The sequence below is a fragment of the Vidua chalybeata genome, chromosome 3, assembly GCF_026979565.1.
Source record: "Vidua chalybeata isolate OUT-0048 chromosome 3, bVidCha1 merged haplotype, whole genome shotgun sequence".
NCBI lineage: Eukaryota > Metazoa > Chordata > Aves > Passeriformes > Viduidae > Vidua > Vidua chalybeata.
In genome coordinates, this window is record NC_071532.1 from 25037107 (window position 1) to 25063973 (window position 26867).

Genomic DNA, 26867 nt, shown 5'->3' on the forward strand with positions numbered 1-26867 from the left:
GTCACAGCAGGATCTGACATTTCAAACATTTTAAATTCTAGGAACATTTTAAATTATAACACCTGAGAGATCAGTTCAAACATTGGCTATTAATAATAAGAATCCAAGAAGAACAGCTGACAAACCAATCTCCTTTTATGTTTTTCTTTCATTACTAGGTAAAAATGAGAAGAATAGTTCAAAGTCTGAAGAAAGAGCTGAACATCACAAACCACCCAGACCCTTCCATCAGCTGTGGGGGAACATGGCAGAAGGATGGCAGCATTCCTGCAGCATGCTTTTAATGTACAGCCCTGGGCATTTCAGGGAGCATGCAAAACCACTTGGGACAGCAAACTAGATTTTACACCAATTATAATGTAAACCTTGGGTAAACAGGAAAGTGAAGAAGAGATCCAGCTAATGCATCTTCCTGTGATGTAAGACAGTATCACTATGGCAACAACCAGGTTAGCATGCTAAGAACAATAGTAGAGCACCAAAGACATTTTTACAGTCAGAATAGAAAGCCACATATAAGTGTCCTTTCATTCATTAGAGAGAGATGACAAAGCACGTCCTATGCAATCCTACTAGGAATCCTGATGAGGCCCTCTGATTCTTTTGTTCTGCATGTTTGATATACGTATAGGTTGGAAATTATGTTCTTGATAGAGCTTCCCTGTGTGGATTGTGACTTGAAGTCTCATCAGTTTGCAAGGGAATGTAAAGTATGAAGTCCCACTTTCAATAGATTCAGGCATTAATCTAAGACCTCTTAAAATCTTAACCTACAGCAAAATACATACATACCAGTACTCCAATACATACTAGACATTGTAACCTTTCAAAATGCAAACATTTCACACTTAATGAAATATAAAGGCTTATAAAATACAAATGCAGCTATGTAGGAAAACATGTAACAACTAAAGTCTCAATGCTTTCTTTTACTGATGATAATCACTTCTTTTGTTATAACATAGTTGTTCAAATTTGTCTGTTTAAGATTAGACAGTGTTCTAAAGATAGATATTTTTCCACACTCTTCTCCAAGTGGGACACTTTTCAAGGCATCAGATTAGAATAGAAAAACAATGATTTGGATAAATAAAACACACCAGCTTTGTTTGGGTTTTTTCTATTATCGGCTACCAAAGCCTCTTCATACCCATGCTTCTATCTCAAGACACTTATTTTTTTAATTGCTAATTCCACAGATGATTCCTTTGTCAAGATACAAAACTTGATCTGAAATAATTTAGCTTTTTTGAGCTTTGACAGTATCCTGACATAAGATGAGGAAATAAAATGCATCCTTTAAGATCGATCCCTTTCAGTCTACAAGGATTGCTTTAACTACCTAACACTTGAGTTAACAAACAACTTGAGATATTTAAGAAAAAGCCACAAGATCTACTGCTGTGACCCCAAGCACTGGTAATATCTAGTTACTGAAGGATAGTTTGTCTGGCAAGATTTTGACCTTTTGAACAATGAAAAATATTTTCATTTGCTGATTCTGTTACACATATTTCATACCAATGTTGAATTTCTTTAAAGATGTTTTGGTTAGACTGATGAGTAGATCATTTTTCTCCTAAACTGACTGCATTCTGACAGTACTGTAAGAAAGGCAGAATAATGGCGTGTATGTATATGTAGAAAAGAGAAAACCACTCTGCTCTGAGGGTGAAACTAACCATGAAATAGAAGGTATAATTATATTCTGAAAGTTCAGCTTGAAACATAAGTATTGTCTTTTAGTTTAAGAAAAATTTTTCAAGGTGTAGAAAACATTATTACACAGTTTTGTTGAAAGAAGAAACAACATCTTTCTGACACAGTAACAACAACAATGTGAAAATGCCTCTCTGCTGTGTATCTTGGAGCTTTAGGGCACTACTGCTCATGTACAGGAGCTTGATTTCCCTAATACCTGGCCAGGCCAGGTGAGCATAAGCAATATGAATTATCAGCAAGTAATTTCTGCTTAGGAGGGTAATGACTGATGTGGCTGTAATGTTAAATTAGTCTGTGCTGCTGGGCAAGTCCAGTTAGACCTCTGAAATTCACAAGCTGGGGTGAGCATTTTTGTAATGAATCATTCTAAATTCAAGTGCATGAAATGAATCCATGAACTGGATGGAGTTATTTCTCTTGTATTGATGATAGCAGAATCTTCTATGCTATTTCCAGAAAAGTCACTGTCAGTTGATATCTCAAAGATCTTTCCTGGATGAAAAGGAGGTAACCTAGGGCATTCCACACAGACATTTCTTGACACCTGAACATTTCCCAACACATCCATTCTCCTTACATCAGCTACAGATCTTCAGTGATTTTCACAGAGACAGATTTGAGGCTAAGAATTGTCAAAGTGAAGGGTGACCTGCAGCAGAGAAGTAGGCAGCCATTGCTGGTAGAACAAAACCAAATTTGTTGTTATAGGGTCCTTTCTGGCCTAGTACAAAGTGCTCATGCCCATCTTACTGAGGTTTACTGGCTGGCCAAGGGCCATTTGGCAGATGTGAAGATCAAAAAAAGACCTTCAGCTAGGGAAGTACATTGTCAGATGCTTAGTTTCAGGGAAACAGACAGTCCTCTTTGGCTTTGTTTGAATCATGTCTCACCCCTATTTGCACAGTATTATTCCATCAGGAAGAAGGGCTACCAAGACAGAGAACACTAGCTAGACCTGTGCACTGGATGCACTTTCTATCTGGTTCTATATTTTTGTCTTGCACTTAGAAAGTAAGTCACTGCTTCATTTTAAATCATCCAATAGCATTTGCCACATTTTTCCTGGAAACTAGTCTTTTTAGATATTTAAGTAAGTTTATTTTCCATTTGTAAATCAACCATTGGTACACAATAAAAATGACAACAATTAACTACATGGCAAAATGCGGCCACTTTTTCTATGTTTTAATTTTTTAACAGCTTTATAAAGACATATTTACAGAAAATTCTACAATTACATCTAAAAAGACATTCTAGCCAGGTGGGGGTTGGTCTCTTCTCTCAGTTAACCAGCAATAGGACAAGAGGACATACAGACTCAAGCTGCACCAGGGGAGGTTTAGGTTGGCCATTAGGGAGAAGTTCTTCACAGAAAGGGTGATTGGGCATTGGAATGGGCTGCCCTGGGGGTAGAATCACCATCCCTGAAGGTGTTTAAGAAAAGAATGGATGTGACACTCAGTGCCATGGTCTGGTTGACAAAGTGATGTTAGGTCATAGGTATGACTCAATGACCTCAAAGGTCTTTTCCAACATAATTGATTCTGTGATTCTATAAAAGGATCAATTATATCTGTTCACTATTATTTCAAAAGTTTGTGTGACTATTGGTATTAGTAAAGATTCACAAAGAAGCTCTACAGAATTCATATATTGTTATTCATTGGAGAAGAGAAAATGGTGCCCTCCATATAGCTCTCTGATATTTATTTTACAGACTGGTTTTCATCACCAGTTATTCTGAGTAGTGACTAAGTCAGGTTTACTGCACCTTACAATTTTCTTTTTGCTCATCTTGCCCAGATAATCCTTGTTCATTTAGGGAATTTTTTGCTTTGTGCATTGTACGACTCTCCCTAGTATTATCAGAGAGAGGTTTTGGGGATTGTTTATGCAGGCAAAGCGGTGACCTTGATGTAGAAGTCATCGGTGGAAAAGCTTGGGACTGCTGCTCATCATTTTCCTGTAATACAAACAAAAACATCCTTGTTTACTGGTAATAGAAAACCATATTAGTTTTCTGCCTTGGGTCAAAAGAGTTGCTGCAAAAGACTAAATATTGGGAATTTGCTAAAGACATAGACATATTGAAAGCAGAAAAATGTATTTTTAAGGCACTTATCACTCTGAATACACAACACAGTGAGGCTTGATAACTCTTGTTTTGTTGTGGTATGAGACGAAATATCTGCTATACTGTTGGCAAGCTATTTTCCAGGAGCAGAAAAAAGCTACACAAGGAACAGACAGTACTATTAAGCTGTTTACTAAAGTACCTGGTATTATGTATCAAGAGCTGTATTTAATTTTTTCCCTTCATATTCTGCAAATGTAAAGCATAGGTGTCACTTTTTTTGCTGACATCCGGGCAGAAACCACTGCTTTCACATTTTGACCGATGTGCAGTCAAAGCACTCAATTTAAATTCTACATTAAATTCACATAGAAAAGTGAATAAATTTGCATATGAACATGACAGGTACTTTTTAAACACCTTGAGAAATTTGAAACAGTTTGAAACTAGGTATTTGAAACAAAGTAGATACAAGTACCTGTCAAAGAGAAGGAAACAAGTTTGATTTCACTTTTAAAACAAGACACACCTTTTACTGCATTAATATAAAGAGTGAAACAACACGCTTTAATGGTTTCAACAAATGATGAAACAATATGAGCAATTCCTCCAGAAATTCCCAGATGTACATCATCTTGAACTAAAATAAACACACATATTCAAGCAGTGTCCAAGAGAAGGGTACAAATTCCTGGGACTGATGACTTTTGCATATTTACACTTGGGGGGAACAAAACCAACACTGAAATTTTAATTACTGCAATCTAGTTGAAGGTGAGGAGTAACCTGTCCTTGGACCTAGACAATACAATTTTAGACAACGAGGAGGAATGTTTGGGAAATCCCTCCTTCAGTTAAATGAGAAAATATTATTACTGATTAATTGTTACTTGCTATAACCCTGACTATGGTCAGCAAGAGCCTACAACAAGCTTACGCCATGCTGGCAGGTGATTACTACACAACTTTCTGTGACTAAGGCTTCCTTTCCTTTTTGCACTACTCAGATTCTTTACAAGCAATACCATTTGTTTCTAAGGTTATAGGGAAACAGACAAAGGAGTATAAATAAAATTTATTGGCATCACTTAATGAAACAGTAATAAAACACAGACCTCCAGGCAATGTCTGTAAGAAGCAGCAACCCTTGGCAAGTGGGGTAATTATCCCTTGAAACAACATACACAAATTCAGTGGATTCACTCTCACTGCCAAACACTGATTTCCTATTGCTGTAGCTCAAAAAATTATGGGTCTGATCCAATTTGTCTTCCCAGTGGTGCTTTCTGGCCTCAAAAGCTATACATCCACTAAACTATGTGGCATTTGCCTTTACTTACTTTTGGTATCTTGCCAACATACTTTATGTGCTAACACAAAATAACTGGATTTTTTTAAAAAAGGAAATCAAAATAGAAAAAAACCAAAAAGCTATGTGCAAGATTCTGCTGATTGTCAAGAAAATACTTTTGTGTAACCTGGCAAACTGGAAGGATTTTTATCTACTGACATATTTCTGTGTAGCCCTCATACAAAGAGCTACCAATAACTATTCTCTTACTGCTCAACTTGAGACAACATGGTTACAAACTTTGGAGGAGGTTTTGGACAACAAAAGGTTTATTTCTGTCCCAAAGTTGGAACAATTTTCTATAATCTGCAAAGCATTTGCATCATCTTAGAAAGAACACATTGCTCTGATATACTGTGAAACATTTAGCAATGTGGCTATTACTGAAAACACAAAGCTAACGTAAACTTCAGTTACTAACCTCTTTTTAATAACAATCCACTTTCAAAACATAACTCTGTAGTGTTTATTTGTTTTGGTAACATCCAAATCTGGTAAGCATGGCCAAGCTGGTCTAGTGGAAGGTGTCCTTGTCTGTGGCAGGGAGGTTGGAATTAGCTGATCTTTAATGTCCCTTCTACCACAATCCACTCTTTATAATCCAAATGTTCCCTATTTACTTGTTTAATAACCTCTCAAATATCTGTAGTTATTCTAGAAATTCCAAGAAGAGCTGTTTTCTGCAAACTTCAAGCTCAAACTCCCAAAGGTTAGTCTTTTTGGTGGTTACTTTCTCTATAACCTAAGAAGCCACAAGTATAAGGAATATCTGCTCTTTAATATCCATTATAAGAAATTGAAAATGTACCTGTATTGAATTTACATTTCTCACTGGTTGTTCCTATGAGTTCACAAATAAAAGCACATGAACAATTTGCACATTGATACTTTGGTAAGACCCATGTCATGTTTCAGTCATTCAGTATTTATGATCTTCTCTCCACTCTATTGTTGAGGAACACAAAGAATGACATGTCCTCAAATTCACTTGGCAAGATGAATATATTTAGTGAGTGCATTAAGTCTTCCCCATGACTTTCATACCCAGATAAAATTTTTCCAAGTTACCTTTTGTGGTTTGCTGCCACCAGGTGTCAAACAGCAGCGCTCACCAAGATGGTCTGGTCTGCACTTCTGTGAGTCCTGTGTAGGCAAAGGCCTCTTCTCACTTGAGGCAGCCAGATGGGGACTGGATCTGAGGTGCAGCGTTGTTCTACGTAAAATATAAGGGCTGACCTTGCCACTGGGGATGTCAGCAAACCCTGAAAAATAAACAGCTTCTATAAAAACCTAAAGTAATCACACTTCTTCAAATGGATTTCTTTTTTCACAATAGGAATAAAATAGCTAATTGAAATAAATCATCTGTTCCATTAGAGAAAATGGAACAAAGAGACTGCTGAACAGATCTTGCATATTCCAAAATTCAAATGCAAAACTTGTATATCACAGAAGAACCATTGAATTACAAGAGCAATTCTATAGAAAAATAAAAAAAATCAAACAAGTGTTAGGTCTTTTTCTTTACAGGCACATTATTATGTGAAGAGTAATTTCAAACTGAAAACTAGTACTGGTTAATTCATGATACCGTGACATGATGCTCTTGATTTTTAATACTTTTTTCTGTGTAGAACTATTTATGTATAGACTGGTTATTATCTCTTTATCTAGCCTAAAAGTCAAACATGAACTGACACATTTGTCCTCAGAACAGGGCTATTTTTAGAAGATATAGTAATACTGGTAAGAAAGTGAAACGCAAATAAAGTTTAGCTTTAGAAATCCTGACTTCTGGGAGTGACCAAAGTTGAGGCTATTCAGTATCCTTATGGTCTGTCCTTTAATGATGGCAATTACATTAATTATAAAGGGCAACTTAATAGATATTACAAGATATTTTTCAAGCCCTGATTTGTGTAGTCTTCTCAGTTACCCCCTGCTGCAGTGAACCCTTAAATGGAGTACTAGGTTGCCTAATTTCATGGCATTCATAGCAGACAGAAAGTGAACTCCCATAAAGATGAGAGTTTAATTAATTAATCTTCTCATGAAGATTAACGTCTAACTGCTGTGAGCAAGTCAGTTTCAACTCCAGGAATTTTAGTTGATTTAATGTTTTGCAAATTAACACACTTTTAATTACTGGTATTGAAAGAAATAAAAGCCTACAAATAGGCAAACACTTGGGGAACACACATGGGCTTCCCCCCAGACACCATTCCTCCCCAGTTTCTGGTCTTCAGTTTCCTCACTGCACACTACACCTGTGAGTGAGGTGATGGGAGCACAGAAGACTGCCAGGACCACTTAACTCTTAGCAGAATTGGAGTTATTAATCCAACAGAAATGTGTTCTGCTGGTCTAACACCGGCACTCCACAAAAGCTAACTTAGCACCAACTGCCACATCTGTCATTGACTCCTTTCAGCTTCCATCACTATCACCAAAAATGTTTGCATTGTCACCATTGTCTAATTGGCTTTAGAGTGGAAGCCATTCAACAAAACAAAAGAGAAAAGCACACCTGCTGTGCTCAGAGAACATTTGCCTTCACAAGATATAAATACCTTTTTTCACTATTTCTGGAAGCCCATCCAGCTCACAGTCAGTATTGTCCCGACCCTGCAGATTTTGAGAGATATCATACTTCCTTTTCTTTTTCAATGAAGTCTCTGGAGCAGGAGATCTTGGTTCTCCATTGTCTTTCCTGCTGTCTTCACATCTCTGCCTTTTACTTGAAAGCTTAGTGGTATCTTCGTCTGACCTTCTGTCTTTGACAGAGTGTTTGCTCTTCTGTGTTAATGACTTCTCTGAATTCAGCAAAGGAGTGCTGACAGCATCACTTGCTCGCCGTTTCAGCTGAGTACTCAACAAACTGACTTGTGTTTTTAGCATCTCATTTTCCTCCTCTAGTTTATGATATTTAACAATGAGAGAGCAGTATTTCTCCAAGTTCTCATTTGCTTCTCTGGTCTTCACTTCCATAGATTCCTGCAATTCTTCCAATTTTAACTTAATTTCTTCTGTAATGGCATTATCATCAGCATCTTCCAAAGAAAAACATGATTATTAACATAACTGACATAATAAAAGATGCATATGTAAGAATTTATAATGCAATGGTCATGCATCTTTTAATTACATGTTTTGTGACACTGCAACTATTAAAAAATGACTGTGAAACAAATTCAGTAATATGATAGACATAATAATGTCCCTGTTAAATAGACCACAAATATACAAATTTTGAAAAGAAGCCTTGACCAGTGCATGGGGAAACATTTTCCCTCTCATTTTGTAATTTCTGAACACTCTGTTTGTACCCTTAACTTGCTTTAAGTATCACTTACAATACAGTGCATCTCATGAGGTGAGCGAAAATATTCAGAACAAAGCATGAGAATCAGCAGGGAAAGCTTGTTAGAAAATAATAAAAGACTCGCACTTATTTAATAAGAAAAACATCCTTTTCTTCCTTAAGTCACTTATACCAAAAATGTAAGACTTAAGATATTTATTCAGAACCTAGTATTGTTTCTGAGAAAAAAAATAACACCATAAGAGAAAAAAGATTAGCTAGATTTTGAAAATGTTTGACGTTTGCACTTGTAACTTTTTATCCTTGTTAAGATTCATGCTCTGTACTAGAGCTGCATATGCAAGTGGACATTTTAGGGAACAAGAAAGTTTTACAGATTAATGCACCACTAAGAAAGCATTAAGACAATCTAGATTCAGTTACCTTCCTTATTATGCTTTGCCATAGTCAGATTTTCCTTCTTTAGCAGCTCATCATGTTCAGCAAGTTGTTTCTGCAACATTTCCTTTTCCTGTTCCAGCTGCTTACAGGATTTCATCCACATCTGCACTTTACTGTGGGCATATTCATTTTCCTTCTTCAGCTGAATTATAATGTTACTATTATCAGCCTAAAAAATAAGAAATTTGGTTATTTCACCAGAAACATAATTCTTCCTTTTAAACATTATAATTTTCTCCAGGCTCTATGTTCTCTTTAGTGAAACAAAGGCTGTATCAAAGTCAAGCCAAAGTTCTGGAGCACTGTTTCCCAATCCTATGTTTATTTTACAACACAGTGTCTGGAATCTCATGTAATTGGTCATACTTAAGGGTTTTTCTTACCTTAGTTTTTAGGAGTTCTCCTAAGGATTGATTAGCTTCTTTAAGGGAATTATTTAGCTGTTCTTTATTTGATTTCAGATGCTCAATTTCCAATTTTTGTGAGCTGATAATGTGCTCCAGTGAACTAATCTTCTCATGACAGGCCTCAATTTTTACTTCATTCTAAAGAAAGAAAATATGCCTAATTACTATGACACCAAAAAGGACACTGAGTTTTATTTTAAAGATGTACCTAACAGCATATCACAAACCCACAGGAATTCCACAGCAAATTTAATAATTATGTTTTAAGGAATTGAACATTGAAAGGGCAATTTGTCTCAAGTATATATTTTGAATACTAGAATCTTGCCTCTAAGAAGACTGACAGAAGAAAATCCTTATATATAGCACATCTGACAAATGTATTTCCAACAAATATGTCCTTATATCCTGAACTGGTTAAATTTTCTTTCCACTTCCTACCAAAACAACCATTTCCTGGATTAAACATACTGTTGCTTTCCCTTTTTCAAGGTTATAGTCCTAGTCAATTTTTATATAGATTAAATGCTTACTGAGTTGTGATTCACGTTTTAGAGCTTGCCACATGGAAAAAAGTTAACACTTACTGAGCTCCAAGGTAAGTATATGTAGATTTTTGAAATATTGTTAGGAAAGATAATTTTTTTTTGTAATAGGATGAGCAAAATTTTGTAAATTAGACAGAACTGAATTAAAAACTCACAGCACTACTTTTCCTATTTTCTGACTTACCTTTCGGTTTGCTTCTGTCAGAGCATCCTGATGTTCTTTCTCTGCTTGAAGTAGTCTGTCTTTGTATTCTGATACCTCTCTTTTAATTTCACTCTCTTTTTCTTGAAGTTGATTCTGGACCATCTCCAAGCACCTGGCCAGTTCACTTTTTTCTGAAGTTGTTAGATGCAGCTGAATCTGTAAATAGTAATAGTGCATCCTTTGGTATTTGGAGTTATCTCAACGGAGAAAGAGTCGACCCATTACACTGTTTAAATCTGAAGCATCTTTGAGTTTTCCAAAACAACTTGGTAAGAAAAAATATTTAACAGTGGCTAAACACACTGTAATCAAAGAAAAGAACATCTGAACTCAAAAGGTAGGACAGGACACAAAGGAAGGTTCTCTTAAAAGAAAGCAAGTGCAAGTTTGCCAACAGCATTAAATCAAGCAGTACCGCCAAAATCAAAGCTTAACCTCTCCCAGTGTTGTTCCCTCAGAGTGACTTGAGAGGTTAAGGGTCACTTTTTCACGTCTTACCTCTTTAAGACAACAAAACTTTTTAAGCATTTTCACCCATTTTTATAACTACTTTTTGGACAGCTGGCCTGTATTTCCATTTAGGATTTCTGAAAGTTGCAGAAATATCTGTTCTTTTCCCATCCCACTCAAAATCCTCAATGCCACATTAGAAACAATCCCCTGGTTAGAGAATTCTGTAAATAAAGTTCATAGGTCAGATGACCACAAACTGGTTTAAAGACATAAGATTGCTCACAAATAAGACCTAAAGTTTTCTAGATGATAAAATAGCCTCTAAGAATTAAATGCAAACAATTTATAAACAAAAGCTCCAAAACAGTTTCTTCCTTGACTATGTCCTGAATTAAATTAGCACTATTGATACACTGAAAGTAGTTTTGAGAAATGCTATATTTTTTATCTGCCCTCCTGAGTCTGATGACTGAAAGCCTGTAGTAGAGAATTTCTCAATACTGAAAAATGTCTAGATAACCAGAAGTGGCCTTTATGCTAAGAAAACATACTTTGGATGGAAGGAAGAGGGGGAAAAACTATTACATAATCATTTTATCCCAGAAGAGAACATTGTATTTTTTGAAATTTGGAAGCAATAACCTCTAATACTGTACATTATCACAGATCCCCTTGACCAGTCTCCACACAGGTACTGTACTTGAGCATCTGGCTTTGAACACAGAAATAATGCAGATGGAATAACTTACTTTGTTCTTTTCTGAATGTTCTTGAACACATTGCATTTCTTCAGCAAGCTTATTTCTTTCTTCCTGTAATTTGGCAATCTTCTGTTCAGTATTACTTAGCTGGACTTGCAGCTCAGTTCGACTTTCAGCCAGTTCATTTACCTGAGATAAAATTTTCCAGAATTATTTTTAATACATGTGCCATGACTGCCAAAGAATACACTTATATGTAACAAGCAGTTTTTAAGATGGATTATTTTATTCCCAGTTTGTCAAGTTTTAAGCAAAAGTCACAATAGGGTAATGATGTTTTCACATGGCAAGTGCACTATTGTTATTTCACTTTCTTTGGAGCTTCCAAAGTATTTATTCTTGATATGAAAACTCAGTCACCCAATACCAATTTGTTCTTCCTCCTTTTCTTCTAGAGGAAAGAGGAAACTAACCTGCATTATTTGACTGCTTAAACTTCTATGTCTACTTTCAAGCTACCTTCTCCTTCATTCTATGCAAAACAATGCCCTGCTTTCTAGCTCTGTAACTTCAATGAAAATTTATGATTGTATGGAAAACAATTTTAAAAATAGGATGTTTCCTGCAAAAGTCTGAGGTTAAAATTATTTTAGGATTTAATTTATTAAGGAAGTGGTAAACCCAGAGGACACTCTATCCTTGCTCCTACAAAGGGAACTTTACCCCAATGGAAACGATATTACCTTTTTACATAGAGTGCTCTTTTCAAAAAGTGTAGATTCCAGTTCCTTCTCAAGGTCCTTATAAGACATTTTTAGAACATTCAGGATATCTGGAGAGGTTTCGCCATCAGAAAAATGTTGCTCCTTCAGCTTCAACTCAGCAATCAAGTTCTGCAGCCTCTCTTTTTCCTGGTGCCAGCATTCAAGTTCATGCTGCATGTGAGTCAGCTGCAAAGAGAGTGCTTCTGTTTCTTTCACCTGCTTTTCAAGAGCACCATTTTCCTGCACTTTTTCATTGAGTTTTTGTTTACAATCCATCAATTCTTGAACAAGTACTTCCCTTGCTTGATCCAATTTGATGTTTTCATTTTTTATTTCCTGACATTCCTGTAACAGCGTTATTTTATCTTGCTCAAGACGAGCCACCTGACCAATCAAGATTTGCTCTTTTGCTCTAGCATCTGCTTCCTCCTTGCATGAAAACTCTAATTTCTCACTCATATCTTTGAGCTCAGATCTCAGCAATGCCACAGTATTTTCAAACTCATCTTTGATTTGTAGCTTTTCTTCCTCCTTTTCTTCCAACTGTTTTGCTGTAGCCAAATTTGAAGACTCCAGTTCAAGGAATCTTTCTTGCATTTCTTTTAATTCTTTAGCCAAACACTCTTTTTGTGAGGTGAGGACATCAATTTGTAAGTTAGAACATTTAAGCTTTTCAGTCATCTCTTCCATCTCTGTTGCTAATGTTTCTGCCTCTGCTTTGGCAGTCTCCAACTCAATAACTGTATCTTCTAGATTTTTCTCTGACATCTCCAATTCCCTTTCAAGCCTCTCTATTTTATCCTGAAGAGAGTCAGCTTTCCGTTCATTGTCTCTCAGCTTTTCAGCAATGTGACGTTTTTTCTTCTCATCAGACTCAATTTTTACTTTCAGCTTCTCAATTCCACATCGCAATTGGTCTGCTTCTTTCTGTGCTGCGCTGAGTCTTGCAGCAAGTTCTCCTTTTTCCATCAACAAGCCTTCCAAAGATTTGGAAAGCTTTGAATTTTCCATTTCTGATGTACCTAATTTATGCTGCATCATTCCCAACTCTCTTGCAATCAGCTCTTTTTCTTTCTTTGAATCTGCTGCTTCATTCTGGAATTTTTCTTTTTCTATGGTGAAAGATATAGCATCATTTTCTAAACTTTGCAGCTTCTGAAGAAGACTGTCTTTTTCATTGGATAATTGATCTGCATCAGATTTTGCAGCCTCAAGCAGATTTGCTTGTGTCCTCACTTCATCCTCTAACCTTCTAATGAATTCAGTAGAATCCATTTTAGTTAACTTGAATTCATTTAATTTCTCTTGTAGCTTTTGATACTTCTGATCCAGCTCTTTTTTGCTTTCAGACAAAATACTCAGTTCTTGGCCAATATAGTTTCTCTCAGCTGTAACCAAAACAAGGTGCTCTCGAAAGCTAGAAATAGTTTTCAGATTAACTTCCCTCTCCCTTTCTAATTGCTGACATTTTGCCTGAAGCATTTCAATGTCATGCTCTATGAACAAGGCATGGTTGTCAATATTAACTTGCTCAGATTTCAGACTCCTCCATTCATTTTCGGCTGCAAGAAATTGTTCCTGACCAGCTCTCTTGGTCATTTCTATATCATCAAACATGTCTGCTGCATTAGGCAATCTAACTTTACATATCTCCAGCTCAGACTTTAGGTTCTCAGGTTCTTTTTCTGATGAGACTACATGAAGAGATAATTCCTGCTTATTGACAGAAACTGATCTGTGTTTTTTATTTATGCCACAGTTTTCTTCCTTAACAGCTACAGTAGCTTCCTCCAGTCCTGCAAAAGCTGAGCTATTTGAAATCATTTGTGCCTCCTGGAAGTTCATCTCTGAGTTTGATTGCTCAACTCTTATTTTCAAATCTACATGGTTTTGTTCTTTTTCTAGTTCATAGATCAGCTTCAAATTTTTAGCAGTCTGTTGTTTTGCCTCTTCCTGAAGCATTTCAGTGGTTACTTGATTTTCACAGAAATCGCCAGCACTCAAAACCCTACTACTGGAAAATGACAATGCACTGGCATGGTCTGAGGGGCTGGTTATTTTTCCTGATGTATTTCTACACTCATGTTCTCCAGAAATTTTCTCAGTGTAATCTTCCATTAATCTTGCTTCTGCAGTGTCAGTTTCATTTTCACACACAGAGGCATCTCCTGCAGCCATTTTCTCAATGGGGATTATTTTAAGATTATTGTTTTTCAGAGCTGAGTTTTCAACAGGCACTCTTAATTTATAAGGAGTATTGTTTTCTTGTTCTATGTTCTACAAGGAATAAGAATCAATCAATTAAAAAAAAAGAGGGGGAAGAATACATATAAGAAAAAACAAAGTAAGTTTAAAAACTTTTCTTAAATTAGTAAAGCTCCTGCTCTTATGTAAAATAAATAGATATCCCTCCCTACTTCACAGTCTCCTTTCTTACATAAACATTTGACACTTATTTATAAACACATCTTTGGCCAAAAAGGTTTCAAAGGTATTGAGGGAGAAATTTCACATAAATTTGCTGAAAGACTATGTGCAAAGATACCACATCCCTCTGTATTTTGGGAAAATAGGTGTCCACATGACAAAGTGAATTATTATTAGCATTACTGAAGGGACAAAGATTACTGCTCAAGTATGGATTATTTTTCTTCTTTCTTCCACTGCTTCTGTGGGGCACAATTTTAAATAGAATTTTTGCAGTAAAATCTATCTGGGTGACCACAAATCAAAGGATTTACATAAAACTCATTTGCATGACAGCAATTACTCACATTTTCAATATCTGTGCAGAGCAGTGAATGAGAACTTAAATCAAGGACCTGTAGTTGGAGTCTTGCTGCTTCCAGCTCCAAAGAGAGATTCTGAGTTTGTTTTCTTTCTGCTGCCAGTTTGCACTCCATCTCCATGGTCACATTATTCAGCTTCTGCTGCCATTCTTCCTTTTCAGATAGATTTTGCTGTTTGAGATGATCTATTTCTTTCCTTTCAGAAAGTATGACTTCTTTCAGCTCTTGTATTTCCTCATTTTTCATATTCTCTTGAACATGAAACTGATCTTCAAGCACTTTGATGGCCTTCTCATATGTCTGACAGAGCATCTGAAGCTCTTCAATTCTATTTTCAAGGTTAGATTTTCTTGGAGTAATACTCCTGAGCTCTCTAATAGAATCCAAATTGTGATCATTATGACACTTTTCAACCAAAACTTCTGTTGCATCCTCTGAAATTACTTCTACAGAACTGTCTGTCTGATTCATTTTCTCTGTCCATTTGCAAGAAGCACTGTTATGAGACTCAACCACCTCACTTAGTTCTAATAAATGGGGATTTACAGAAAGGTCTGAGGAAGAATCCGTGGCCTTAGTTTCATCTAATTTAGGCAGCGTGTCATCTTGGCTGGATGACAGTGACACTTGCACAGAATCTACATGAGCACTGCTCTGACTTGCTGACAGTGAAGAATTTTCTGCTTTTAGTATTTCAATACAAGACTGCAGCTCACATATCTTTGAGCTCATACTACAGTGCTGTTCATATAATTTTAGGTGTTCATCCTGAAAAGTCAAAAGCTTCTCTCTTACTTCTGCAAAGTGTACCCTAACTTCTTTGCTGGACAATTTTAAATCTTCATAGTCAGAAGAACTGCATTCTTTAAGCCTGAAGTTCACTTCCTTATTATCAGAACGCATTCTCAGATCACTGTTATCACTTTGATCCATAAGTTCATCAGGAAGAACAGCTTTCTCAGCTTTTAAATTGCTATCTGCATTCATGATATCATCTGTCTCCTCTTCCTCTTTATTAATACCTGTGGTACCATTGGTTTTAGCATCTTTGAATCCAGAGGCTAATGCAGTGTTTTCATTCTGCAACCTCTCACACATTTTCTCAAGCTCACTCAGCTGGTTTATTGTTACCTGCAAAGAGGATGCCAGCAACACTGATGAAGGACTTTCATCTATTCCTCTTTTGCCACAATCCTGGGAAATGTCACTGTAATTATACTCCAATGAATGGCCATCTTCCTCTAACACTGTAAGTGAAGAATCTGCAGTTTTCAGTTCTTTAACAGACAGTAATTCTTGCTGCAGTCTCTCTTTCTCTCTCACATTTTTCTCAAGTTCTACTTCCATACCTTTTAAAGCCGTCTCCAGCTGCATCACTTCTAACCTGCAGTTCTTTAGAGAGAGTTCACTATCCTCAAAATCCATTTGAAGAAGCTCAAGTTTAACTTGGTATTTATTCAGCTCAATGTCCTTTTCTTCCATGGACTTTCTCAACTGTTCTGAACAGTGTCTTTGTTCACAATTAACACTGCACATTAGAGGTTCATTTTTTATTGGTAGTTCCTTCCCCAGTTGCTCCTTTTCTTGAAATACAAAGCCACATTTCTCGTGCATTGTATTTTGTGTTGTCCTAACATTTAACTTTTCCTGGCTTAAACAGTCAAGCTCCACAAAAGGCACATGTTGGATGTTGGAAAATTCTGACTGCAGTTGCTGGAGTTCATGAACCAAATCCTTTTTTATTTCTTCTGAGGCTATTAGTTTATGTAAGATATCTTTGTTCTCACTAAGTACCTGTTTCTCTTGTTCTAATTTTGCTTTTTTGTCATCTAATTCAGTTGTCTGCTCTCTCAGAATGTTCATAATTTTTCCATTTTCTTCTTCTACTAATTTATACTTTACCTGCAAAACTTCAAGCTCTGTTTTGATTTCTTCTGTTCTTGATTCAATACGCTGTCTTTCCTCCTCATGTTTTCCAGACATTTCAGAAATTATTTCTTCTCTTTCCTTTAAACTATCATAAATATTTTTATTTGCCTCCAGTAAAGTTATTTGTTCCTGCTTTAAAGCACTGCTTAAATCCCTAAGGGCTGTATTTTCTTCAGTAAGTTCACTAATTTTTTTACTGTATGAGCAAATCATTGAAGACATGTCCTTCTTCTCTGAATCCCATGTTGCAGACATAAGCTTCAGCTGTCTTAGTGAATCCTCAAGCAATTTATTAGTGATCTTTAAATTCTGAAGCTCAACTTGTTGGTTCTCTAATCTTTCATTCAAAGTTTGCAGTTGCATGTCCTTTTCCTCAAGAATAGCTGAAGTTTTTTCAACTAATTCTTGACGTGCTGAAATATCCGCTTGCAAATTACTGATGTGCTGCTCAGTTTCTGTCATGAAGCTTTTGTACATCTGTTCTACTGCAAATAACCTTTGTTCTGTTTCACTCTTTATTTGCAGTAAGCCTTCATACTGCTGCTGCTGATTTGAATTCAGCTGCTTTTGAGCCACTAAAGAACTCTCAAGAAACGAGATCTGCTCTTGTAAATTGGCCAGATCCTTAGTTTTTCCCATTTCTAGAACAGCTCCTGCACATCCATGATCCAACACTCTAGTGTTGGAATTAGTTGCTACAAATTGTATATTCTCTAAAGGAGTCTTTTCCTGTTTGCTTTGTAGATTAACTCCTCCATCTTCTGTCATTTCTGAAATATCTTTTGCTTTTACAAGACAACAGATTTTTTCATATTCACCAAGCAGGTCTTGATAGCACTGCTCCCTTTGCAGTCCTTGACTTGCTGCCAGCTGTAACTTTTCTTCCACTTCAGCAACTTGGTTGGTGAGCTGGAATATTTTACAGGACATATTTTCTATATCTTTGCAGTACTTTTTATCAGAACATTCTGCTTTCTGCTTAAGTTCATCAAAAGCTTTTTTTTGTTCTTCTAATTCTGCACTTTTACATTCCAGCATATCTTTAAGTTCTCTAATCTCTCTGGATTTCCTGTCACTTTCAGTTTGCATCATTCTAAGTTTCTCACTATGCTCGTGATTTTTGCTTTGCTGACTTTGAAGGGAACTCTCCAAGTCATTAATATGAGCCAGCATACCTTCCTTTTCAGACTTAAGTTTATTTATAAGATTATTAGTTTCATTTTTCCATTGAGAAAAAACAGTAGCCTCTTTTTGCAATTCTTCACATTCTCTCTGCTTTAATCCAAGAAGTCTCTGCAAAGCTTCTGATTCTCCCTCCATCTTACTTATTTTACAGTCTTGTTCTTTAATATGATTATCTTTTTCCTTGAGGAGACCTTGGGTAGACTCTCGTTGCTTTTCCATGTCATCTAAAGCTATTTTCAGGTTCTCCAGTGAAAGTGAGCTCTCTTGCCTTTTCAATTTCTCTTCCAGTAACTTCAGATCAATTTCCAGAACAGCATTCTTATCTGTAGAAGAAAATACCATCAAATCTTTGTCAGTCAATACTGGCAAGTCTACTGATAACTTTATAGATGAGGTGATACTATTTACTTTTACTATTTTCAATTCTCATTCTACTGCAAAGCATCTCTCAAGTTATATCACTGGATGAAGGATGTTTATATTACTTTACGCTATCACACAGTCAGCTTTCCATAAAGGAACTGCAAAACAGAAGTTTTCTATTTAAAAGAGATTCTATGAAAACAAATTTCCTGAGAAGTTCAGTACACTTTGATTTTCAAAGCAGTGTATCTTCAGGAACCGTACACATTCACAGACAAAAAACTCATTTTCGTTGACAAACTCAAAGTTCTTAAAAAACACTAATCATGTCCCCCAGCAGAAACTTTTAACTTAATTCACAATGAAACTTACAGCATTGCAGGAAACATTCAGAAAGAGTTCTGTAAATTTAAAATCATAACTCACTTTTCATCTCTTCTGCAAAATTTTGGCTTAGCTTTAGAGATTGCTTGATCATATTTAGTTCTTCTTCAAGCTGGTGGATCTCTTGTGATTTCTTTTCAAGTTGACAATTGAGAAGATTTTTTTCCTGCTTCACTTCCTAAACCAAAACCAAATGAGGCCATATTTCATGTAAATTGATAAGGAGATCAACGGACTCAGTTCATTTAAATCAAAGTAAAGATATTCCATTAGATCCTGTTAAGACTTTGGGAATCTATGCCTGGGTTCTTAAGCACTGCTTGGAAACATAAGCTGAATTTTTTATTCTTAGCAAATTGACAGCATCTGAGAGATGCTGCCAGTTGATGCAGCCAGTGCACTCCCTGTTAGCATAGAACAAACAGCTCCACATGACTTCACAGAGATGGGACAGGACAGATTCTACAAAATCTGAGCTGATTAAATCAGGCTACTTTCCCAAAGCAGCTCGGTAAACAAATCTCTGCAATGACATCAAAATTAACATGAAATGTGTAGATCAGATTTTACCTGTCATCTCATGTAGAGACAAGTTCTCTTTCCACTGAACATCAACAATGTGGCAACATTGGTCAATTTATATTTAGAAGTGCTTACATTTTCAGATGGTTGTTTTGCAATTACCAGCAATTTCTTTCAAATAAACTGATTTTTAAAAAACTCCAAACAAGCAAACAAAACACACCAGGACCACCACCAAAAAATACTATGTAACTACATTGCACCCAGGAAACCAAATAAAAGTTCTTTTAAAGAGACTCATCCTTGTTCTCCAAACTCCTGTGCTCTGGCCAACAGATGCCATGGAACTGGCATAGCCCAAACGGAATCAGACTGTCAATTATTCATCCATTTACTACTACCAGATGGGCATAGGATTCACAAAAGCCAAGCTCAAGAAATGGAAAGGTCTGAATGGAAAAAATTAAAAGCTTGCTGGCATGGCAGGGTTGTTTTTGCAACAACATAAATAAATTACCCTCAGAACATGATTAAAACTGTCACTGTTGCTAACAGTTGCCTTCCCTTCTACTCACAGCCTTCCCTACCCACACTTTAAATAAAAAAAATCCAGTCACATATAAATTTAATGAATAAGCTTTCCAGCAATCTTAATAAATTTTCCAAGAAGTCCAAGCATCTAAACCCCTTGCATTCAAAGCTGCCAAAGATGCAATACAAGTACATGAATTAAACTAAGCCATTCATTAGAAAACCTAGGGTGATCTATGGAAAGAAAAACAAACAAGTTTATGGAATTAAAATGGCTGAAAGGTCCAATTATTTTTGATTTGGTGCAAACATTCCCAATATCCATAGAATCATACATTGGGTTGGAAGGGACCTTAAAGGTCATCTAGTTCCAACCTCCCTGCCATGGGCAGGGACCTCCCTTGCCAGACTGGGTACAGATTTTTTTCCTAGTGTCTAATACAAACCTACCCTCTGTCAGTTTGAAATAATTTCTTGTCCTGTCACTACATGCCCTTGTAAATAATTTTTTATAGGTTCCCTTCAGGGACTGGAAGACCACAGTTAGGTCACCCCAAAGCCTTTTCTTCTCCAGACTGAACAAACCCAATTCTCTCAGCCTTTCTTTTTAGGAGAGGTGCTCCATTCCTCTGATCATCCCCTTGGTGGCCTCCTCTGGATTTGCTCAACAAGTCAGTGTATGAGAGAGAGCCAGTCAGCTGGGCCAAAACCATGCAAAGTGTGGTTCCAATAACAGTCACATTCCAATCACTGGGAATGTTCTCAGACATTGCAATCTACCAGCAAGAACATACCTAAATTTTCACAATATACTAAACCCATACAAATGTTTGTGATGATCTGAACAAAACCCACGATTTTACTTTAGACTTTTGCAGAGAATTTTTAAGGTAATTTTTTGGCAGAGACTATGCCACGTTATTTTATATCTGGTGACAACTGGTAACAAGCAAAATAAGAATGTTTAACAAAACCAAACTGCAACATGGATTACATAGGTATCCAGCTGGTTTTCCTACTTACTGCTGATTCTCCAAATAGAGTATAAAATTTGCATTGAGAGGTCTCTAGTGGCAAAACTGGAACAATTTCAAGTGTAGGTGTTCTGGTTGCCACCAAAGCTAAACAAGGTAACTGAAGACAGAGGAGACTTTAAAGTGAAAAGGTTTTTGCATGTGTGAGTGAGGTAGCTTACAGAAACTCCTCTGAATTTACCTTAATTTGGGAGAAAGTCCAATAAATATACAGTGCTGGAAAAACTCTTATTCTAAGAGAGATGCTTTTTTTTTTTAAAGACCAAAATTTGCACAAAATCACTGAGTTTAACAGTATGAATCAAAGCAGCAGTCAATGATTCTAGAATTTACTTTCAAAATCAAACACTCATTTTATTATTATTTGATTTTTATTTCAGAATCAAAAGCAAGAATCTCTTGAAACACAATTTTTTTTAAAGTAAGTCCAACATGAACTAGAACCATATCATCAGCATTACAGCAATGAATAATCCTAACCACACAGCTAACTCCAGAAACTGCACTGATTTCCATGATGCTAGGGAAGGCCTCATTTTTTGTTACAACTAGGATGAGTTAAGGTAGTCCACAAATGTGTTTAAAGATTGCTTATGGGGAAACACACCATTGTGAGAAAATGCTCCAGAGTATTAAATGTTTACATATTGCTGATTTATGGTATTAATTCTGCCAAATACTCATCAGCATTGCTCACCTGAAAGCTTCTTGTCAGGTCAGCTTCCTTAGCCTGGGCAGCTGACAGAGCCTGCTCTGCTCTGCACAGCTTGTGGGTGAGATCACTGGTGTCGTGTTCCAAGCGTTGTTTTGCTGCCATTACCTGGAAAACCAACATCGTAATCACAGGTATGATTTCTTTCTTTAAACTCCCATTCTTGAACTCAACATTCTGTTACAAAATGAAACTACACTATTTTATCCCACCATGGACCCAAGGGTTGCTTTACTGCTTTTTAGAGAAAAGTTGCCTATTGCCTTTCCACTCCTTTGCTTCCAACCAAAAAGATGGGATGTCTCTAAAATACATACATTTCTGGACTGTCTGAAATAAGATTAATTCATCCAACTTGCAGCTACATCACCACAATAATATCTGTAGAATAGAAATTAAAATGGAATACAATTGCCTTTTTGCTAAGCTATGGGAATCAAAGTTAGGATCATAACTACAATTACTGCTCTGTTGACACAGATTTTGTAAAAAATGAACAGGTTTTAATGCTTTCAGAAGAGTCCTAAAACGTCCCAGATTAAAACAGATGGAAATTACACTACTGGATAAAAAAAGTCTGTTCTGAGGTCATCAAGTAATACATTACCTTTCTTTGAGAAGGAAGTAAAAGGCAGTTATTTTCCTCTCAATTAAATCAATTTTTCAGTAAGCATATACAAAAGAATATGCATATAATAAAGAAGCCCCCAGTAAAAACTTTTGACTGAATGTAGTCCCACAGCTATATTTCTAAAATAAAACAAGCCCGCAAGAAATCTGTTGGCAGTTTTAGAAACGATGTTTCAGTTTAGGCTGCCTACAAGTGGGGCTTCTCAATATAACTTTCAAGAACTTGTGGCTCTTTTTAGAAAATCAGTTAACTCTGCTGCTTGAGAAGTGCTCTCAAGGGTTTTTGGAAGCTTTTAAACATTCCTCTTTTCTGGTCACCCACTCCCGAGGCTTGTGCTGCTTCCTAAACTACTGAAAGTTGGGAGTTTGTGACAACTAATGTGTTTATAAATAGATAGCTACTGCCAAAGCAGAAAAACTCCTTCATACTTATCTTCTTCCTTACACAAGCCATGACACTCATCTAATTTTGTGTAGAACCAGTTCAGGGAGTTAAACTGATAGCAAACATTGTATATACATATGTTAATTTAAATGTAATATTTTCTTTGCTTTTTTATCTCCTCTATCATCTCTCCCCAGGATCACATGAGGAGTGTATGGCTAGGATATATGAAAATGGGACTGTTTTTCCAAAGGGCAACAACCTGTTGGTCAGTAGCTCTATCATCAAACTACCCCTCTGCATGTTTATGTAAAAAAAAAACAAAAACAAAAAAAAAACAAAAAAAAAAAAAAACACACACAAAAAAAAAACCACACACAAAAAAAAACACAAAAGTGTCTAGTGATCAGCCTTAGCTGCTCCTTTCTCAGATTTATTTTACCTGCACTGCCTGCATTTACAACTCCTTCCCTGTGAGAAGTGGACTAGCTAGACAAAAGTGGACAAACTTTTAGAAGCCTATAATTCACATTTAAATACATATTATTTTGGTAAGAAATGGTAATCACAAAACATCTAATACATACTGTAAAAACATTAATACAAGATGCCACATTAATTATTTTTTTGCTTTATGTATAATTAAGACAGTGCTGTTGAGACAACTAAATACCACTCTAGTAGTGGACTTTAATGCTAAAAAAAGCCTACTTTGTCAAATTCTGCCTGCAGAGCATTGAAGTCATTTTTGGCTTGCTGTAGCTCCTGGTTCAGTTTGCTTCTTATCTGGTTGCACTGCTGATCCAGTGTTTGCAAGGCACGCTGCTGACAAGAGAGTTCCTAGAAAACAGTGGCAGAAAAACAAAGAAATAAACACATGACCACAACAAGTCTCTATTTTGGTTACTGCAGAAATAACAACTGATTTTTTTCAGCAGGTACTGCCTGCTCAGGGACACTTGTCTTACACAGCAAACAGTTTAAACTCAGCTTTAATTCATAAGGCATATGCCACATAGGCAAGAATGACATTAACCTAATTTATGTCATCTGCTTAAGAACTTAATTACAGAAAGGGAAAAAAATTGAATCCTAAGGTAATGAAAGCAATAGTGTTAAAATTTTTCATACTAAAAGTAAATTTCATGTTTACTTGCACTGTAATGTAATTCTTACAAGTTCATCTCTGGTAATACTTACCGTACTATAAGTTTGGTTTTTCTCTACACTATTGCACAAATTTTGTTGCAAGAAGATATAACACAGAGCCTTTAAATAGGACTTAACAGACTAATATTATAAATAAATGAACATTAAACAAACATTTTAAGAACCTGCAACAGCGCATAGATCCTAACCATTGCAGAAAAAAAAGAGTTCTTCTCAATTAATGGCCTTGCTGAACAATTTAGAATGGCAGTGTGTGGGCTAACATATTAATCTTATGAAAGGCATTATTTAGCTAACTAAAAAAAAGGAAAGATCAGGACACAAGGTTCATAGGCCTTCAACCCATCTTTTGATCAATACAATGATACTACAACTATTCAAATGCAAAGATCAGTTGTTCCAATTTACCACTTCTAGACGAGGTTCAGCATCAATGTGAGATCCTGATGTAGCATCAAGACTAACAGACTTTGTAAAATCACTTTTTCACTCAATAGTGCTGGTAGCAGCACTGTTTATTGGCTACGCCACCAAAACTCCTCTGACAATTATTTTATCTTTCTGGACCTTTTCTTAGGGAAAAGGTTTCAGGTTAAACATTTGACACAACAAGCAGTCTTCCTCAGGGCAATGCCCTTATATTCAATCCCTAAAACAAACTTAAAATGCCCATCTAAAATAGCAATATCACTTCTGAATCTGTGTCTTGTATTTCCTAACACTTTATTAAGCTTAAAAAGAAAAATATAAAGAGTTTAGCCCTAATCCAAATCAGTATTAATTCTGGTAATGCTAAATATAACTTCATTACAGAAAAATTCCTGGCATAGTACTATACTACTTCTCTCTGCAAGAGCTAGCATGAAGGAAATGAAAGACAATTTGACTATATTAAGATCTTCTGAGCATGGACCAAAATTAGAATAGAGATATAGTCCTAAAGAAATGATTTTCTTCTGTGTGAAATGCATGCAAAATTAACTCAAAGTCCACAGAAATAATTGAGTTGGTTACTAAGTTTGAGCTCACATATACATAACTTTATGAAAAAATGGAGCCTAGTTTCTCATGGATGTGCATGTCATTCCATCTCTCAAACATGTTCTGTATCTTCCAGTGAATACCAACATAATCCTGCACCTCTCCAACAGCCTATCCCCACTATTGCGATATTTGTTTTCCATTTTTTCAATCACCTTTGCAACTTTTACCTCTTCATCAAATGTGATTGCAACTAACAGAAAAACAGATATACAACATAAGCCAAGTGATTTCACCTCCTCAGGAAGTCAAAGTTAAAAAGTTCTCCTTGCCTTACCTGTTGGTATTCCTTTTCCTTTGCCTTTATTTTCTGTTCTAAAGACTGACGAGCGCTCTCAGCATTTTGTCTTTGGCAATTCAGTTCTTCTGACAATCGCTTCACCTTTTGCTCCAACGCTTGGACCTATAATAATTTAGTTATCAATCACAAGTGTTAAAGGTGCAAGTGATGTTTCATTTAAATATATAAGCCCTCACATAAAAAGAACACTGCTGTCAGCTACTACAATTATTCTAGCATTCATATAAGCACAGTAACTTCAGCTGGTACCATATAAAATCTTAGCAATCCAAAGTACAAAACTCATTCATTCTTCCTTATGTTAGTGAGAAAATGTGTGTGTATGTATAGAAAGAGTAGATATACTTTAATATATATGTCATAAATGTGAATGTGTATACACACACAATGATAAAAACATCTTTAGATGATATATAAGATAACATTTTTACATATATTTAGATAGCACAATAAGAAAACATACAAGACACATATCATTATATATATTTAGATCATATAATAAGAAAATCAATGTTTTTGACAGTCTGCAGAAAGATGCCACATCTGGCACTAAGAATAGATTGTATTTTCAGTACCTCAGGTTGCTACCAACTAAAGAATGACTGTTAACTGCAAAGCAATTACATTTTTAGACTGAAAATAAATGGATATTCCACCGAGTTTCAAAATGATTCAGCAAGCTGATTTGGACAGAAAAAAAAGAAGTAACTATCTTAGTAAAAATAACAGTATTTTTTACAATTTAAACTTTAAAAAAAAGCTTTGTCTAGGTTCACCTCCACATTAACTTGTAATTTAATTCAGTTATGTTAATATTATGTCACCCAAGAGAGTGAAGCATTATTCACCTAACTTTCTGAACAAAAAAATGCAAATTTTATTCCAAACCAAATCAGTTAAAGCAAAATATGTACCTTTTTTCCCCCAGAGAGTAAGAAAAAATGGCAAAGGGTGACTGGGACTCTCTTCAGCAACAAGAGCTGTTTATTGAGTTAATGAAACGGTTGAAATAAGAAAATAAGAAGCAGGTAGTTGCATTGGGATGTCAGGTATTAGGCAGAGACTGCAGGGATTGTGAATTCCTGTAAGATCACATGGAAAGGTGATTGCAGAAAGGCTGCAAATCCCACAAGGAATGAAAATACTTGATAACACAGAGATGCTGGGCTTGAGGTCTGGGAATGGTACCAGTGACAGAGAAGTGTACAAGGGGGATTGCCAGGATTAAATCCAGGCTACAAGGCACGAACTGAAGTCCAAAATCTCAAAGCAGTTCTACTTTCGAAGTTCAGGGTGGGCAGGCAGAGATCCAATTCCAGTGCAAGAAAGAAGCAGCAGAACAGAAAGGAGTCACCTTCACAAGGCAGGACCAAAGGAACCTTCTGGGGCAAGATGCACTGCACCTTAAGGATGGGCTGCACATCAATTCCAATGGTGGCAAGTCCCATTTCTCCTTGTCCTTTCCCAGGCATGTTACTAGATGCATAACCTTGCCCCTTCCCTTGGGCTGCTTTTAATCCCCTTTGATTCCTTAGTAAAAGAATTCCACTCTCTTAAACCCACAGAAAATTAACAAGGGAAAATTAAATACATAATACCCTAATCTTTTAGGAAGTTGAATCAAGTCATTTTTGGAATCAAATAAATTAAAATTAAGCCCTTTTCAGAAAAATTGAGCTGTCAGACTGGGTCAGCTAGGTCTTCCCACAAACTCACCATGACAGTGCCTTTATGAAGTCAAGGGATTATGTCAGGTGTTTGCTTTTCCCTTATCCAGCCAAGACTTCCCCTAAACTAGTTCCTCACAGAATTATCAACTAGCAAATGTTGCTGCATCTCTGAGAAGGCAGAGTGATCAAGGTTTACATGCAAAGGTTTATTTTTTAAGGGCCAATTCAGGAGT

The 26867-nt window shown here is 36.2% G+C and overlaps 1 protein-coding gene across 1 annotated transcript in view; it reads right to left on the bottom strand.

Annotated features, from left to right (window-relative positions):
• Window positions 1-2886: 2886 nt before the first annotated feature.
• CENPF (centromere protein F) overlaps window positions 2887-26867 on the bottom strand; it is a 33822-nt gene continuing 9841 nt past the window's right edge. Inside the window, exons 8-20 of the mRNA XM_053939306.1 lie at window positions 24941-25066; window positions 23164-23292; window positions 21423-21545; window positions 18681-18816; window positions 14763-18214; window positions 11968-14265; window positions 11273-11413; window positions 10050-10226; window positions 9294-9455; window positions 8893-9079; window positions 7718-8197; window positions 6216-6409; window positions 2887-3685 (exon numbers count right to left, since the gene is read on the bottom strand). Coding sequence (XP_053795281.1) covers window positions 3485-3685; window positions 6216-6409; window positions 7718-8197; window positions 8893-9079; window positions 9294-9455; window positions 10050-10226; window positions 11273-11413; window positions 11968-14265; window positions 14763-18214; window positions 18681-18816; window positions 21423-21545; window positions 23164-23292; window positions 24941-25066 — 7806 coding nt within the window. The 3' untranslated portion in view covers window positions 2887-3484. The remainder of the gene's footprint in view (window positions 3686-6215; window positions 6410-7717; window positions 8198-8892; window positions 9080-9293; window positions 9456-10049; window positions 10227-11272; window positions 11414-11967; window positions 14266-14762; window positions 18215-18680; window positions 18817-21422; window positions 21546-23163; window positions 23293-24940; window positions 25067-26867) is intronic.